General features: G+C 38.4%; 1 protein-coding gene across 9 annotated transcripts in view; it reads left to right on the forward strand.

The window, feature by feature from the left end:
• Positions 1–15891, forward strand: part of GRIA4 (glutamate ionotropic receptor AMPA type subunit 4) — a 294730-nt gene that overhangs the window by 220907 nt on the left and 57932 nt on the right. For 3 of the 9 annotated variants that reach the window (XM_077805819.1, XM_077805810.1, XM_077805858.1), the window contains exons 9-10: positions 5938–6045; positions 13718–13924. The exons of 1 other annotated variant lie outside the window; for it this stretch is intronic. In XM_077805819.1, coding sequence (XP_077661945.1) covers positions 5938–6045; positions 13718–13924 — 315 coding nt within the window. Of the gene's footprint in view, positions 1–5937; positions 6046–7438; positions 7472–13717; positions 13925–15891 lie in introns of those variants that run through there. 5 more of the 9 variants (XM_077805839.1, XM_077805830.1, XM_077805866.1 and 2 more) reach the window with 3 other exon arrangements.

Genomic DNA, 15891 nt, shown 5'->3' on the forward strand with positions numbered 1-15891 from the left:
ATCATCTGAATCTTCAGTATCTTCATTTAACAGTATGGGAAATAGGACTCTAGGGGTTTGTCATCACTACGGGCCAAATCGGCGCTGCTGCAATTGATGCAGTGGCATCAATTTAGCAAGTCTGGTTAAGACATGCTAAGTCAATGGGAGAGCGCTCTCCCATCGACTTCTGTAATCCACCTCAGTGAGAGGCGGAAGCTACGTCACCAGGAGTCTGTCTCTCATCGATATAACATGGGACAGTAAGGCGACGTAGGTTATGTCGCCTTCAGTTATGTACTTTACATAACTGAGGCAGTGTAACTTACATCAACCTCGCGCCATAGCGAAGACAAGCTCTAGGATACCAATAGAAAAGTTGTTCATTAGAAGTGTAGAATGTATAGTTACACTCCAGAAGAGAGTCCATGCAGAAATGTTATAGTCATAAATAGAAAAATGTTTTATTTTGGTCTACTATCTATGATATAGATCCACATACAGCACCAATTAATTATATATTAAAGCATTTATTGTATCTTAAGAAAACAGTTCTTTCACTATTTTCAGTAAATGTTCTTCTCTCAATCATATCAACATATGAACTTGTGGATGTAAAATCATTTTTTATTAATGATGTAGTTGAGCTACTTATAAGGTCTTAATAATTTATACCATCCAATAAGATACCCTGTACCATCTTGGGATCTGAATTTAGTACTGTCACAATTGATGAGTCCTCCTGTAGAACCTTTGGGGAATTATTTTTTATTTCATTTGTCTATAAAAACAGTATTTTTATAGCAATCACTTTGGTAAGACATATAAATGAATGTGTTAATGGATCATCCACTGTTCGCTGTTTCCATAAAGATAAAGTGGTTCTTCATATACATCCTAGGTTTTTACGGAAAATGGTCTCTGTTTTCACTTAAATCAGTCTATAATTTTACTGATTTTCTTCCTCAAACCTCATACTCAGGATGGGGAAGCTAAATTATGTACTCTAGATGTTAAAAGAATGTTGGCATTTTATTTAGAACAGACTAAACAATTTAGACGGTCCCCAAAATTGTTTACTGCTCGTGAAAAGAAGTGCAAGAGAAATGCTATTTCTGTACAAATTTCTGCTTTCTAGAGGGTTCGAGTCTATATTGAGGAAGAGTATAAATTGTGAGGGTTGTCCATTTCTCAGGGAATTAAAACTCATTCTGCTAGGTCGAAGGCAGTCTCTATGGCTTTCTCTAGACACTTTTCTCTGGTAGAGATATGTAGAGCAGCAACTTGCAGTGCTGTTTATACTTTAATTACACACTCTTCCTTAGTTTTAGAGTCCAGATCTGATGCAAAATTTGGCAAGGCAGTCCTTCAGTCCTGATTTAATTCGGACTCCATGGCCCCACCATCCTGACTTGGAGTGCTGCTTGTTAGTTTATCCCATGGATGGGAGTATGCAGAGGACACTCAAAGGAGAAATGAAGGTTTCATACCTATAACCAAGGTTCTTCGAGATGAACGCTGCATATTCGCATTCCCCAGCAGCCTTTCCCTTGGAGTCCTACTTACCAAAGGACTTGGAGTCATAGGGGAAGAAACTTCAGTGGCTGAAGCACCAAGACCTTTTTGCCCTCTACCTGGAACACTTACATTCATTGAAGAGAGGGGCAAGAGACATGCATGAGCCCTCCAACGGCTACCACTAGCTAGAATTCTACCATTCAGGCTGCACAGGTCAGAGCATCCCATGAGAGTGACTATGCAAAGTCCATCTCAAAGAACCTAGGTTATAGATAAGTAACCATCATTTCTGTTTGGTCCATGTGGCATAGGGCAACAAAGCCTTTAGTTGACAGTGGGAGGTAAACACCTCTATTGACCCCAGATCTTACAGACAACAATCAGCCATTATTCATTAGACAGAGATGGAGGTCTGACAATCAGATTTGAGATAGACACCAAAGACCTAGTCCACAATCTAAGGAACTCAATACCTGGCACTCAAGGAGCATATTTGGCACTGGGCCAGATCCTCCACTGATGTAAATCAACGTAACTCATTGATTTAAACAGAACTGCACTAATTTACACCAGCTAAGGTTCTACCCCATTATACCACCTTGCCATCAGCTGCAGATAAGCATAATTTACAATGCCGTCTGTGCCATTCTACTCTTTCCCAAGACATAACCCCGATGACTCCGACAGATTTGGATACCCTAAGCCTGCAAGCACTGTACCTTGTCTATTGCACGCTTTTATTTCCACTTATATTTTCACATATTTTGGGTACTTATGTGGCCTCTAACATGCAGCAGGATGCTTTATTCCTATTGCATACAGTAATCAAATGTCATGCTTTCATGCAAATTTTATATATAAGGTGTAGGCACAAAGGTCAGAAAGGAATTCTCCCTCATGAAAATTAGCTAGATACTTGCAATTGGCAAGATGCATTATGAATGGATGCAGGATTTAGGGAAGGAGTGTCATCAGCTTCCTGTGAGGGTCTGGTATTTGTAACTTCCAGAGGAACAATACCTGACTTGTTGGATTAGTGCTCTGATCCAGTATGACAAATCCTATATAATACATCAGAAATAAAGATACCTAATTGAACTAAATGTCTGCTTTCCATGCCCTGTGTAACATCACTGATGAGTCATCTGACAAAATCATTTCAGCACTTCCCTTTCCAGTCATAGTAACTCATGCATCAGAGTTTTAGAAAAATGTTTTTTTTGTTGCCTGCAGCTCTAATATCCACAAACAGAGAGAGCATCACACATCTCAGAGTCATGTGTTTCTATATAGTGAATGCAGATGGGGTAAAAATAAATCCTCCATGTTATCTGTTGTATTCGTCATCTCTGAAACAGTAAAGACAATACTTTCAAAAATGGAAGCATAAAATTAAATGTGGGTTCTATGCTAAATCCAAATTCAGGCAGCAAAACTGGTCATCTGATTTTCAAAAGTGCCAAGTGTTCCCCAGTGTTATTGCTGTGTGACTTCAGTGGCTGCTACTGGGTGCTCAGCACTTTTGAAAATCAAGCCACTGATCTAGCTGCATAAATAGATTTAGAAGCCTAACTTTGAGCAGCCAAATTCAGCACTGGTGTATGTGGGCACAACTGTTGTAATGTAAAGAGAGTTGCACTTGTTTACACCATATAGGGCTGAATTTGGCCCTGTATTTATTTTTTTCATTTATAATAGTTGAACATATTACCCTTGTGCCATCTCATGGCTGTCTTGGTAAATATTTTTTATGCATTTGGCCTTTATTCAGTAATCCTAAACAAGGGTTATCTTAGTGCGGATTCTGTATTTGAGAGAGAAAAAGGGAGAGACACTCATACGCACAGTACACATGTACTTAGAAAAACCGCCTGCCACTCCTCTGAAACCTACTTTCTCTTTGTCAGTGTTTTGATGTGATGCTTACTTTACAACACAGCACATCATTCAAACTTTTGCTTCACTCCTGAACTTCTCAGCAGTGAGGGACCACACAGTGCAAAACAATCATTCTTCATTATAATGAGCTTCCAAAACAGCCAGGTTTCAGTATCCATGTTCTGCCTTCAGTTGGTCCCAAATTTTGACAGGAACTTGACATTTTAAGCGATCAATTGTATATGTGAATCCATGGCTGTCTGGATGAAAAAGTATATTTTCTAGCAATGCAGCCTGTTCATAAAAGAAAACTGCCTTTTGCACTAAATCAGCAATGCTCGGAATTTCTTGTCAGCTGTGGACACCTAAATCAAGACACCTGCATTTTTTACCAGTAGGAGGAGGAGAGGGGAAGATGCTTCTTACATGTAGTGAAGGACTTGCATTGCAAAATATTATTTGTTTATCAGTTCGTTTAATAAATGGGGAAAATAGAATCTCTTTCACTTACATTAAATTACTGCATGTATTTGCACGTGTTAAATTGTGAATCTGAGAAGTTTCATTGCTGTGGTGCAATGACCATTCACTGTTGATACAACTTTTGTCTCAGTAAATTAATTTCAACCTCCAAAAGAAAACAGCAAACGTAAAAATCACATTTTTTTAATACACACAGGATTGTTAATGAGCATAGTCATGGGAGCCAGAAACAGCTGAGTTCCAGTCCTGGCTCTGGCACTGATTTACTGTATGGTCTTGAGCAAGACACTTCACCTCTCCATGTTATATGGAGTTGACTTTCTGTGTGGTAACAATCCAGTATTTGCATGGGAATGATAGTACGGGTTGAAGACATTTTTGGTCATGTCACTGATATGATGACATGTTCTAGTACTGGGGTCTTGGGCCTCAACAGCAGAGTAATGGGTCTTCAAGTCATTTGTATCACTGTGCTGATTTGTGGTTCTGTTAACAAAGTGAAAGCCATTCCATCTCTACACTGACTCTGGCTCTTCACAATTTGTTACTGACTAATACCCAGTCCTGTGTCCTGAGCACGCTTTGCACAAGTTGGGCAGTAGAAAACAAAAGGTAACCTAATTCCCTTCCCCCTTTTTATAGGAGTTACAGGGGCTTCCTTCTCCCAGATCTTGGTCTTGTGAACTCTGAGTTCACCAAAGAGGGAGGGGAAAGTGGCTGCTGGCCAATCTTTAGGCATCTCACAATAGTGGGTACTGCCAAATGACTCCTGGCCTGCAGGCCTCTGATGGGTTCTTTCAAGGTCAGTGCAGCTATTTGAATAATTACGGAAGAGAGGGAAAGGCCACTTTATTGATACCCAACTTGCAGGTCTCCCCTCTGGAAATGAAACCACCAGGAGACTTCTCTCTAGTATATTAACTGTCCTACCTAAAGGTCACCTCGGATATGATAGTAGTGTCATTTGTACACAGTGACAGTGGACATGGTGAGGTCACAGGGTGTGGGAGATGGACATTCAGTTTGGCCAGGATTTTCAAAAATAGATATGTGCCTAAAGTTATGATACTAAATCCATATTTAGGTGCCTAAACGAGTGGCTTGATTTTTACCCACTCAACAGCTCTGCTATAAACCAAGAGGAACTGAATGCTCAGCACTTTTGAAAATCAGGCCATTTATTTAGATGTCAAAACATGGACTTAGCAGCATAACTTTAGGCATCTATTATTCACAGATTTGACCTCTTCCTTTAATCTGTTGCCACTTCACCCACACATATATGTCTGTCGACTCTTCAAGGGATTATGAAAGACTAAATTGATTAATATTTCACTGTTTTTAAGGGGTTTTTTTTTCTCCTGAGAACTAGTTCATCTCATTTAAAAACTTAGGGGCAAATACTCAGCTGGAATAAATCCTCATAGCTTCACAGCACCCTGTGAGGTAGGGAACTGCCGTGATCCTCATTTCACAGATGAGGAACTGAAGTACAGAGAGGCTCAGTGACTTGCCCACTGTCCTGTGATGGAGCAGGAAACAGAATCCAGATTTCCTAAGTCCCAGGCCAGTGCCCCAGACCACTGGAGCAGCCTTTTTCTCTGTAACCCTGCATATCTAAGACACAGATGGCCCTGTGAAATAATGATTGACCTTCACCCATGCAGAGAGCTAGCACAAGCCTCGTCTGCTGCTTATGTCCCACTTAACCTTCAAACTGCATGGGACTTAAGTTGTGCAAATGCCCTGTTGTGCCCCTTTACCTAGGGGTGATTCCCTCTCTCTCTCTCTCTCCCCCCCCCCCCCCCCGGCCCAAGCCATAGAATCATAGAAGATCAGAGTTGGAAGAGACCTCAGGAGGTCATCTAGTCCAACCCCCTGCTCAAAGCAGGACCAATCCCCAACTAAATCATGGAATCCAGCTATTGCTGTGCTCAATAAATAGCTGTGACAGGTTCATTCTTTGTTTAAATTGTACCAATATGGAACAGCAGTTAAACCACAATAATACTATTCTTTGTCTAACATCTTATGTTTATTGTTTTAAGTTACGATAAAAAATTATATTTTGTGTTGTAGGTTGGCTACTGGAACGACATGGATAAATTAGTTTTGATTCAGCATGAACCTTCCCTTGGAAATGAGTCGGCCATTGAGAACAGAACAGTGGTTGTAACTACAATTTTGGTAAGTGTTTTAGTGTGGTTTTTCTGGTATATGATCCAGACTACTTTCTGGTTATAGTCTCATTTAGTCTGTAAAATCCGGGTGTTAGTGGGAAGGTAAACGCTGCATATTTTAAATTTCTTGATTCTCATCTCTGTACAGACTATTTCTGGTGTACATTTGAACTCTGTTTTCTCAAATCAAATTAGGGTAAATTCATTCGCTTTACATTTTTATTCAGTTTTTCCCATTGTTCACTGACATTCTCAGAAATGTAAATGAATTCCATCAACCTCTGATTGATAAATTGTGGCTTTCAAGATGTTGAAATAAAAAAAAATGCTAACTGGAAGAAATGAGAAAAGAGAATAAAATCAGGCTTCTGTACTACCAGGTGTCATTTGGTTACTATGCTATGCTTAAAAACAGCTGTATTTATTAGATTTTAAGAGCTTGATCCTGAGAGCCAGGCACAAGGAACACAGGATCTGCCTTTAGTAGTGAGTAAACTTCTAAACTGTATCCAGATAGTTAGCCCATGTAATAATGGGTTATTTGCTTTTCTGTATAAACAGTACAGTAAACCTGGACATTGAATTGGCATGTCTCACGCAAGCCATTTCTTAAAAATTGAGACCTGATATTGTTTAAGTTCAATGTTTCAATGGAAAAGAAAGAGTTAATTTTTAGCTGAATATTTTTCAATGGTGCATAGTCATTCATTTTAAAGAATTCCTCAGAAGAGAGGAAGATGTGATTACTACATTAATCCACATTATAAAAGAAATAAATATATAGATTTCAAAATTACTTTTTCAAAGGAAGTCGTACAAACACAGCTTTTAAACAGAATATCTAACGTATTTTTCCCTCTGAAGTCAGATGTGCCCTTTAAAGCTGATGCTTGTCAAAGCAGACTGGCAAAGGGTGACCTTTACCTGATTATTTAAAAAATTTCACACCTCTGTTCACTGCCCTTTTCACCTATCTCATTAGACAAGACTTTTTTTTAACCATTCAGGATAAGGTATGTCTCAAACGAGAAGAAATATTCTTTATGTAATGTCAGTGTTCTGAAGGAGAATTATCTAAATTGATGTTGAGTTGAAAATAAACCAAGGGAAAAAGTAAGTGTTGCTGGGAAATGTTCTGATTCTAAGAATGCAGTTAGCTACCATATTGTTTGTATTATATATGAGGGTTTATGCATTAACTAGATCCTGACAAATCTCCTATTGAAGGTTATCATTCTGGGATGCAAACCGACCAACGTACTATACAGCAATTCAGTGTGTAACTCCTAACCTAATTGTGTAATTTTTTGCATGGGACTTTTAAAAATATATGTATCTTTTTCCTAAAAAAGACACGGTAATAGAAAAATTATACTTCAGTACAGTCCTCCTCTTTTCAGCCTCTGATGAAGAATCCTATTTTAAGAAATTGATCAAGGAAGAAAAGAGTCCCACGATGCTGCGAACATTCCTAACTAAGGCTCAAGTATTAACCTGCAGTGTAGTAACATTGAGCTAATTTTCCCATATGGATTACTGTTCCTCTGACTGGATGGCCAGGCACTGAACCGCCAAGAAAAGCTCTGTGACTATTCTGAAATGTCTAGAACAGATGACGTTAACCTTCAACTTTTCCAAGCTGAGAAGAAAATGATGTGAATAACAAGTTCTGAATTGAAAATTTTCCTCTCATATCAATCCTGATATCTTTAATTGAGGCTCCCATAAATGAACAGTGTAATTTCTGTAAATAGCTCCAAGCTTAGGAGAAGCACGTAAACAAAACATAAAAAGGATGCCTGTTTGCGAAACTTATACAATGGGAGGGAGGGAAGGAGGGAGCTTTTTTGATGTATGACTTTACCTGTCCTGTTTGCATATATGAATAATAAATGTTATCTTTAGCAGAAGTTTTCCAGTCCATGTGTAAAAAGGACTGGTGGTATCATTTTTCAAACCAAGAAGCTGAATGAATTTTACAAAGCATGCCCAGTTTTTCATGCAGCATGTCATTTTGGAATAAATACAATTATCCGAAAATATAGCTATCGACCTAAAGTGACCCGCTCAATGCTTTGATATCCAGATGCAAAAGAAATATATCATAATTTGGTTAGAATAAAAATATATGGGAAAATTCTGTCTTTGGTTAGTCATGTGTATCTCCCATTGACTTCAGTAGGAGCCGCATAGTTGGCTCTGAAAGCAGAATTTGACCCCCAGTTCTTAATAGTCATCTGCAAAGGCAACAGATATAGAATCTACAAGCTCTTAATCACAAAAAAGCAACATATTAAACTACAGTACATTTCAGAATCTTGTCATTTTGCTCTTCCCTGTACTTTACTCATGTCGCAAATGCCAGACAGGGACTTGTAACCTCTTCACTGCCCTCTTCATATTGAAGGAAAGCTGATTCAATGTACATGAAAAATATCATTTTGGCTGCATACATTCCTTCCAGTATTAAACTGAAAAGCTTCTATGATCAATGCTGTCAAGCTTTTCAGTCTGTGGAAGACAAATATCTAGGCATAGTAAAAGATTTAAGAGTTGTCAGCATGGCATGCTTTAATTTTTGTGTGAAGTAATATAGCACTGATTATTTAGCTTTACTATCTTATCATTTTGTATGTATGCTTAATTTGCTGTAATTTTACATTTGATTATTAAATATAAGATACGTAATAAAAGGAATTAGCTCCATACCCAAACAAACAAGTTTGATACTTTCGACTTTGGCAAAATACTATGGTCACCTGTAGTGCAGTAAATATGCTTAGATTTTATTTTACATTTTTGATTTATCATACAGAAAAATACTCCTGGGAGATTGCTAGAGTGAAAAACGGAGACCTCTATTCTAGTGAACGTTCTCATTTAACTAATATTTAGTTTTAATATAAAAGGTTGCAAAAACCGTAGGAGTGACAAAAAACTAATTGTTTAAAGCTAAAGAATTGCATGGTACAGTGAAGCTTTAAGCATTTTTTCCAGCACAGGACTTCAATATAATATCAACATAATAGGTATCAGAAGGCTAAATTAAAACCTAGAACCCAAGAAACACTGGGGTTAAATAAAACAAGACCAAAGCCCCTTAATGTCATTTCTTGGTCAAGTAGTTCTGAAGAAATCCCGCATTATGTACCATCCACAAACTGATCGTACATTTTAGAATCCCCACCCACTTCAACAGAAGTTTTATCAGAACTGAGCCATTAATAATGCAGAACTGAGCCATTTCCTTGCACAAAAATATTTTCTTCCACATTATAATTTATTTTTGCAGTGTTTTAGAAAGTACAAAAGGGACTTCATTAATGTAGGCCAACCTTAACCAAACAGTGTCAAGGTTAGTGGTTTTTTTCTGACTTCCATTACAAAGTTGATTTTTAATTGTGGGCATTTTACTGTACACGTGAATCTTCAGGAATGTAATGGAATGATATGTTTCTATCTGTAAAGGTACTTGTTTCAGTCACCCACTTGTACTTCAAAATGTTAAGTATTGTTATAGAACTGTGAATATAGAAGTAAAGCTTGTCATTTTAGCTACCTATGTTCAGTGCTAATCATTGATCATTTCAATGTGGACTTTGTATGTAATTTACTTTCCTACAGATTATCATTAAACAGCTCAAACATTACAATATTAAGTCCCTTTCAACAATAGCATATTTTGCACTTAATAATTCACATCTGTGTTTTCATTAGTAGGTTAGAGTTTATAGTCCTAAACTGTAATTGTGACTGTCTTCTGCAAGAGATTCTATAGAATAATCGAGCTATCTCAATGGATAAATAGAATTTAGCATTAAGATATTACTAGGTGTGTTTTATTGATTATTAATATGTGTCATCATTACAGTGTGTAAGCTTGCAATGTCATCTATACAATGTGTAGGTTAATGATCCAGTAAAACTTGCCCTTTCATGTCCTAATGCTATTATAATTAGAGGCTGCAACAAAACACTGGATCCAAACACCCCCAAACTTTTAAGTGGAAATTCAAGCCCACTTTCTGATCTGAATGTGAAAATGGACCTTATCATAATAATGCATCAGACTGAATGCCTGATCCAAATATCCCTAAACATTAAGTTTGTAGTTTGAGCATATCTCTAACTATAATATAGCTCATATGGTAGACACATTTTTAAAATATTTTTTTCATTTTTTATATATCCTACATAAAGTAGTAGAAAGGAGAGGACAACCTAGCAAGAGAAAGGTAGTAGTGTTCCTGCTACTTTAATTGTATTATTTCACATTTGTGGGTTTCACTCTATTGTTCTTTCCAACTAAGATCAGGGTTGCATTGTTCTAGGCACTGTACAAACACATAGTAAGAGCCAGGCTCTGCCTCAAAAAGTACAGTCTAAATAGGTAAAACTGACAGAGGGTGGGAGGGGAAAGAAAAGCACAAAGAAGTGAAGTGACTTGACCAAGATTTCCTGACCAGGTTTCTTGAGTTCCAGTCCAGTGCTCTATCCACTGGATGGTACTGCCTTCACTGAGATCCCATCATGTCCCTCCTGATCCCCCAACAACACCTTTCTTCAGCAGTTCTTCACAGGAGCATGAACGGATGTGAAGATTGAGTTCACCTTTTTAAAAGGAAGATCAGGAGTAAACAGAGTTTCCAATTTATTTTACTCTTTCAAGTTTACACCTTCAAAGCAGTCCAGCCCGCAGGGAGGAACACATGGAGAGTCAGTGGCTGAGTGCTGAGTGGGGAGGGGATGTTGAAGTGGCGTCCTCCGGGCTTCCTCCACACTCAGCACCTGCCTGAAGCAGCTTGTGCCCAGTGTGTATTTAACGTTACATGTTGTGTTTTGTTCAAGAAAAGCTGAATCCAGCAGTTTAACCAGTCTCTGACTCAGCTTTTTTAAAAGAGAGTAAAAAATGAAAAGGTGCCAGGTCAGTGCAGTTGAAGGTTATAAGGAGGTTACGTGAAGGAGGGAAATCTGACCAGGCCTAGCCACATTTTTAGCTAATGCTAGGACTGTTTAACTAAAGCCACTGCAAAGCGGTGGTTCAGCTTTGCCCTTGGTTTCCCTGTTTTTTTTTGTCAGTTTTGTTTACAGAATGGGTGTATGGAGAGGCCCAAATTACAGTTGGCACTGCACAGATGAACAGGAAGGTACCTAAACGGATTCCTAACTTTAAGCGTGTGGATAGTCCCGCGGAGTCAATGAGGCCACTCGTCTTAGTCATGTGTTTACGTACCTTCCTGAACTGAGCCCTGTGTAAGGAGATTGGGGGTGTAAGGAGCTCCTTCCTCCCACCCCTCTTCTCCTCTGTCTGCACACAAAAGGGATGTGATTGACTTAACAGTGGATGGGAATGCCAGGAATGGGTGCAGGCTAGCATAATTAGCAGCACTTACCACCCTAAGGAAGGTATGTCTGGGTCAGGCCAAGGGCGTTGCCATCCATCCCCCCCATTCCTGGCCTGCAAAAGACAGCACTGGTGGGAGGGAGTGCTGACTACCCCTTTTAGAAATTGACTTGAATAGCAAGTGACACTGTGCGGTGGTTTTCCTTCAGTATCCAGAATGTATTATGTCATGCACAGTACAACTAAAGTAACGCATTGCACTACTGCATGAGTCCTAGCAGTGGCTTCATAAACTCCAGCCCTCCAGAGGTTCACGTGTGATCTGTTGTTGTCATCCTCCAGTTTCCGGGGGGGATTTAAAGATGCATAGAACATCACCTGCCCAGTCAGGATATGACTTTGCAAGTCAGCGTCCAAAGTCATCATGGACACTTTTCTATGCTTAGGGCCTTTTTTGCTATCCTTAGTGGCAAACACTCTAAACTACAAAAGACCTCAAAGGCAAAAAGGGTCACAGAAAAGCCATGGAGAGGGGACTCCACCCCAGGAGCACAGCGCAGACATGGTAACATTGAAGAGACCACTAGGGAGGCAGACCAGAGGCATGGCTAAGGGTAACACATGCATAATGTGCTCAGAGACCTGCCCCTGGTTGAAGAGAGAATTGCTTTCTCCACCCTCCCTGAGTTGTATTGGGCCTTAATCGGGGGACCTTCTCCTCATGCAACTTGAACTTAAGTGAAAAAGCTGACCAATGTGCCTCTTTCCTTTCAGATTACACATTCAGTGTTCTTTCTCAAACTCTGCTGCAGCCATGGGACCAACCAAAGTTACAGAAGGGGTGCACTTACAAAAACAAAAGGCTAATGACACTAAAAAGATACATAACTCACTTGTTTTTCCTCTTCTAAAACATAGAAGTTTGTGTCAAATTCTGCTCTTGGATGCATATACAAGGATTGAGTTGCTATCAATGTATGTCAGTGTCTAAAGGCAGAATTTAACCTGAAATATATACAGATACCAGGTGCTTATATTACGGTTAGCTTAAACAATTTCCCTGTCACATTTGGTGTCGGGATATCACACTACAAAATTGCTGCTGCTTACACGTGATGTCCATGTGATAATTTCAATGAAGAATACTTAATGTACACAATTGTACTTTTACTTTTGCCTATGTTCTAATTAGGCATGCAGTAAAAGATGTGAGTATGGAAGAGGGCTACAGTGATCACCATTAAAGAATCCACATTTGCCAACTGTTATCACAGGTATCTTCTATTCTGAGGAGAGGAGAAAACTGTGGTGACTCGGATGTTTTTATGAGGTAGACTTTTGGCAAATGGTTACTTTAATGGCAAGTATGTACTTTGAACTGATTATTAAAAAAGATTATATAAAATAATTGAAGATATCATGTATTATAATTTTCATAAAAAGAAAAATACTAAATTCTGAATCCACAGGGTGTCAAAAAAAGGCAATACAATAATAATTGTGACATTTCATTTTGTGCAATCACATACCATACATTATCATTACAGTGTAATTTGCATACAGAACATAATATCCATTTTTCTGAGACAATTTTACTTGCAATTTTCTAGCTCATTTATGTTTTAGAATGACTCTACCATTATTTTTTTTGCATACAGTATGCAAAGACAGCATTCTTCTAACATTACGCTTGTCTGTGCATATTCTTTGGTGCATCCCAAGAAACCACGTAGAACCTGCACTGTCTGTGTAAGGGGGAAAGTAGGTATTTCCTCATGACCATATTAGTGATTTCTGTTAAAATGCAAATTGCCTTCTAGTAGCCAAGGCATGGCCAAATATTTTAAACAATGGAAAGCAAATAACCAACCAGACTATGCATCTGACTATAAACGTAGAGAATCTCCAGCAAGTGAAAGGATGTACATGGTTAAGTCAAAAAGGTTAGATTATGTCCTTACATTATCCAACATGCATTTGCATTATGTAGAGCTCCAATCGTTAGTCAGCCTTTTAGCTTATGATATATGGCAAATTTCTGTTGTGAGCTCTCTCACTTAAAATGGTAAATTTTATATAAATGCTTGAATTGTGTGTGTTTATAGTAAAAGGGGTTTTTAAGGCTGATTTTATAACATATATAAGCAAGTTAATAATGTAAATAGAATATATTCATATAAATGGATTTCTGTTAGTGCTTGGAAGTATACATGTGCTAATGCTATCTGTGAGCTTTTGATAAAATACATATAGTGTTCAATCAGCAGATTACATGTTGCTGTTCAGAGTCTATGCTGTATACTTCTCCTTTACAGTTCTACTTCTTTCATTATAGGAAGCCCCATATGTTATGTTCAAGAAAAATCATGATACATTTGAAGGGAATGACAAGTATGAAGGATACTGTGTAGATCTGGCATCAGAAATTGCAAAACATATTGGTATCAAGTACAAAATTGCCATTGTCCCTGATGGAAAATATGGAGCAAGGGATCCAGAGACAAAAATCTGGAATGGGATGGTGGGAGAACTTGTTTATGGGGTAAGCATACTAATTTTTAAAGTAGGATTTAACTTCTCATAACATTAGTCATAATATTCGAAGTATATATGCATTTCATTTGATCTGGGGCAAAGAAAAAAAGAAAATAACCAGAATTCAGTTTGAGCATTCATAGTGCTTTGTTATTTTCAAGTTAAAATCACAGATATTTTACGTGTTCTACTATTTACTCAGATAAGTTGTTTCTTCTTAATATTAGTAGATTTTACAGTTTGGGCATTTTCCTTAGGTTCACAGATTGAAAAATTAATATTAGACTATTGTGACATCCAGTCTGATCTCCTGCAAAACCCAGGCAATAGAATTTCACTATGTTACTCCTGCTTCAAGCCCAATAACTCAGCATTGAATGGGGTATATCTTTCAGAAAGACACAAAGTCTTGTTCTAAAGATTTCAAATGATGGAGAATCCACACGGCAATGTGTTGTCAGTGTGATCCACAACTAGATTACTCAAAATAAAACCAGCATTTTTCAGAAGGATGGCATCAATGATAGGATTTAAGAGTGAAACTAACTAGTTCTGAAACTATGACTGCACATTCTGTCATGATCCATGGAAAGTCTTCTCAGAATAGCAAAAAAAAGTAAGATTCCTGAATACAGATAAAACAGGAACATTGAAAGAAACAGATTGTGGTTCCAAAAAGATGGGAAAATATCTAAGGAGACTTGCAGCGTCTATTATTACCAAACTTAGAGAAGGCTCAGAGAGCCACCTAGTGGCTCTTCATCTTGGTGATAAATTAAAATAATCCTGAAATTATCTAAGTGAGAAGATTTACACTAGTATGCACTGCTGTGAAGATGGCCTGAACCAGTCTATAAAGAAAAGAAAAGAAAAACTGAGTGAACAGAGTTTCACCCTAAACTCCACAAATTTCCCAGGATCCATGCAATTACAATGAAGGCCAGGACCACGCATACCAAAGCCCTGTGCCTCTTTCCAGCTCCCCAGGAGCCTGGTTCCAATAGTGCAGTTTTGCCAGATTTTCCCTGACAGACAGCAGCTCTTGGAACCCCCAGGCATGGACCCTGGGGCTGTCCATGCACTTCAGGAGAGTGGGAGATGGTGCCACAGATGTTGCTGATCTCTCTTTCCACATGAGAGTAGGGAGATTACCTGTGCAAAGAAGAACCTACCTGTGCAGTTCCCAAGGACCTATCCCCGTCTCTGTTTTTAAAATGTGGAAAGACTGCCTGAACACCATCTAAAGTGTGAGCCTCTTCTCTAGCAGCATGAAGGCAACACAACTGTAAAATTCTATCAGGAAAGTAAAACATGAGAATTTAGCAGAATATCTTTATTACAGTAGTTGCAAATGAAGAAACAAATTGTCAAGTGGTGTTAATCAGCATAGTTCCGTTGACTTAATTGGAGATGCACCAGTTGAGGATCTGGTCCAAAATGTTAGAAAACTTTAAATAGATTGAGAGATATCTCATAAAATATATGAAGAGCTAGTAGAAACTTTTTAAGTGCACCCACTATAGCTGAATCATGAGAGAGATGTTGGCCCTCCATATAGTTAGAACCAATTCAGAGAACTTCCTAGCAGAGTTTGAAGCCTATTTGTCCTTAAATAATCTATCTCATTATAGGCAACCAGCTGCAGTACTGACCAAAAATACCAAGAGTATTTTGCAAGCTCAAACAAGAATTAGTGCCAGCTAGATGCTAACTTCAATAGAAATGAAAAGCATGAAACCTGTGTGTGATATCCAGGGTTGCAAATGGACTGTGTGAACCAGACACCCCATACATGTGATAAATACTTATTTTTCTGTCGGGGAGGAAAGTGATGAAAAGTCTCATGACACTTAGCAATTGAGTGTAGTAGTTCTTGTGCAGTTCCCTCATTATCATTTAGGGAAAATGGAGACTCAATTTGGTTCTAGGAGTGGACTATTGGAGTGTGAATGAGGCCACCATAAAGCACACCAA

The sequence above is a fragment of the Eretmochelys imbricata genome, chromosome 1, assembly GCF_965152235.1.
Source record: "Eretmochelys imbricata isolate rEreImb1 chromosome 1, rEreImb1.hap1, whole genome shotgun sequence".
Classification (NCBI taxonomy): Eukaryota; Metazoa; Chordata; order Testudines; family Cheloniidae; genus Eretmochelys; species Eretmochelys imbricata.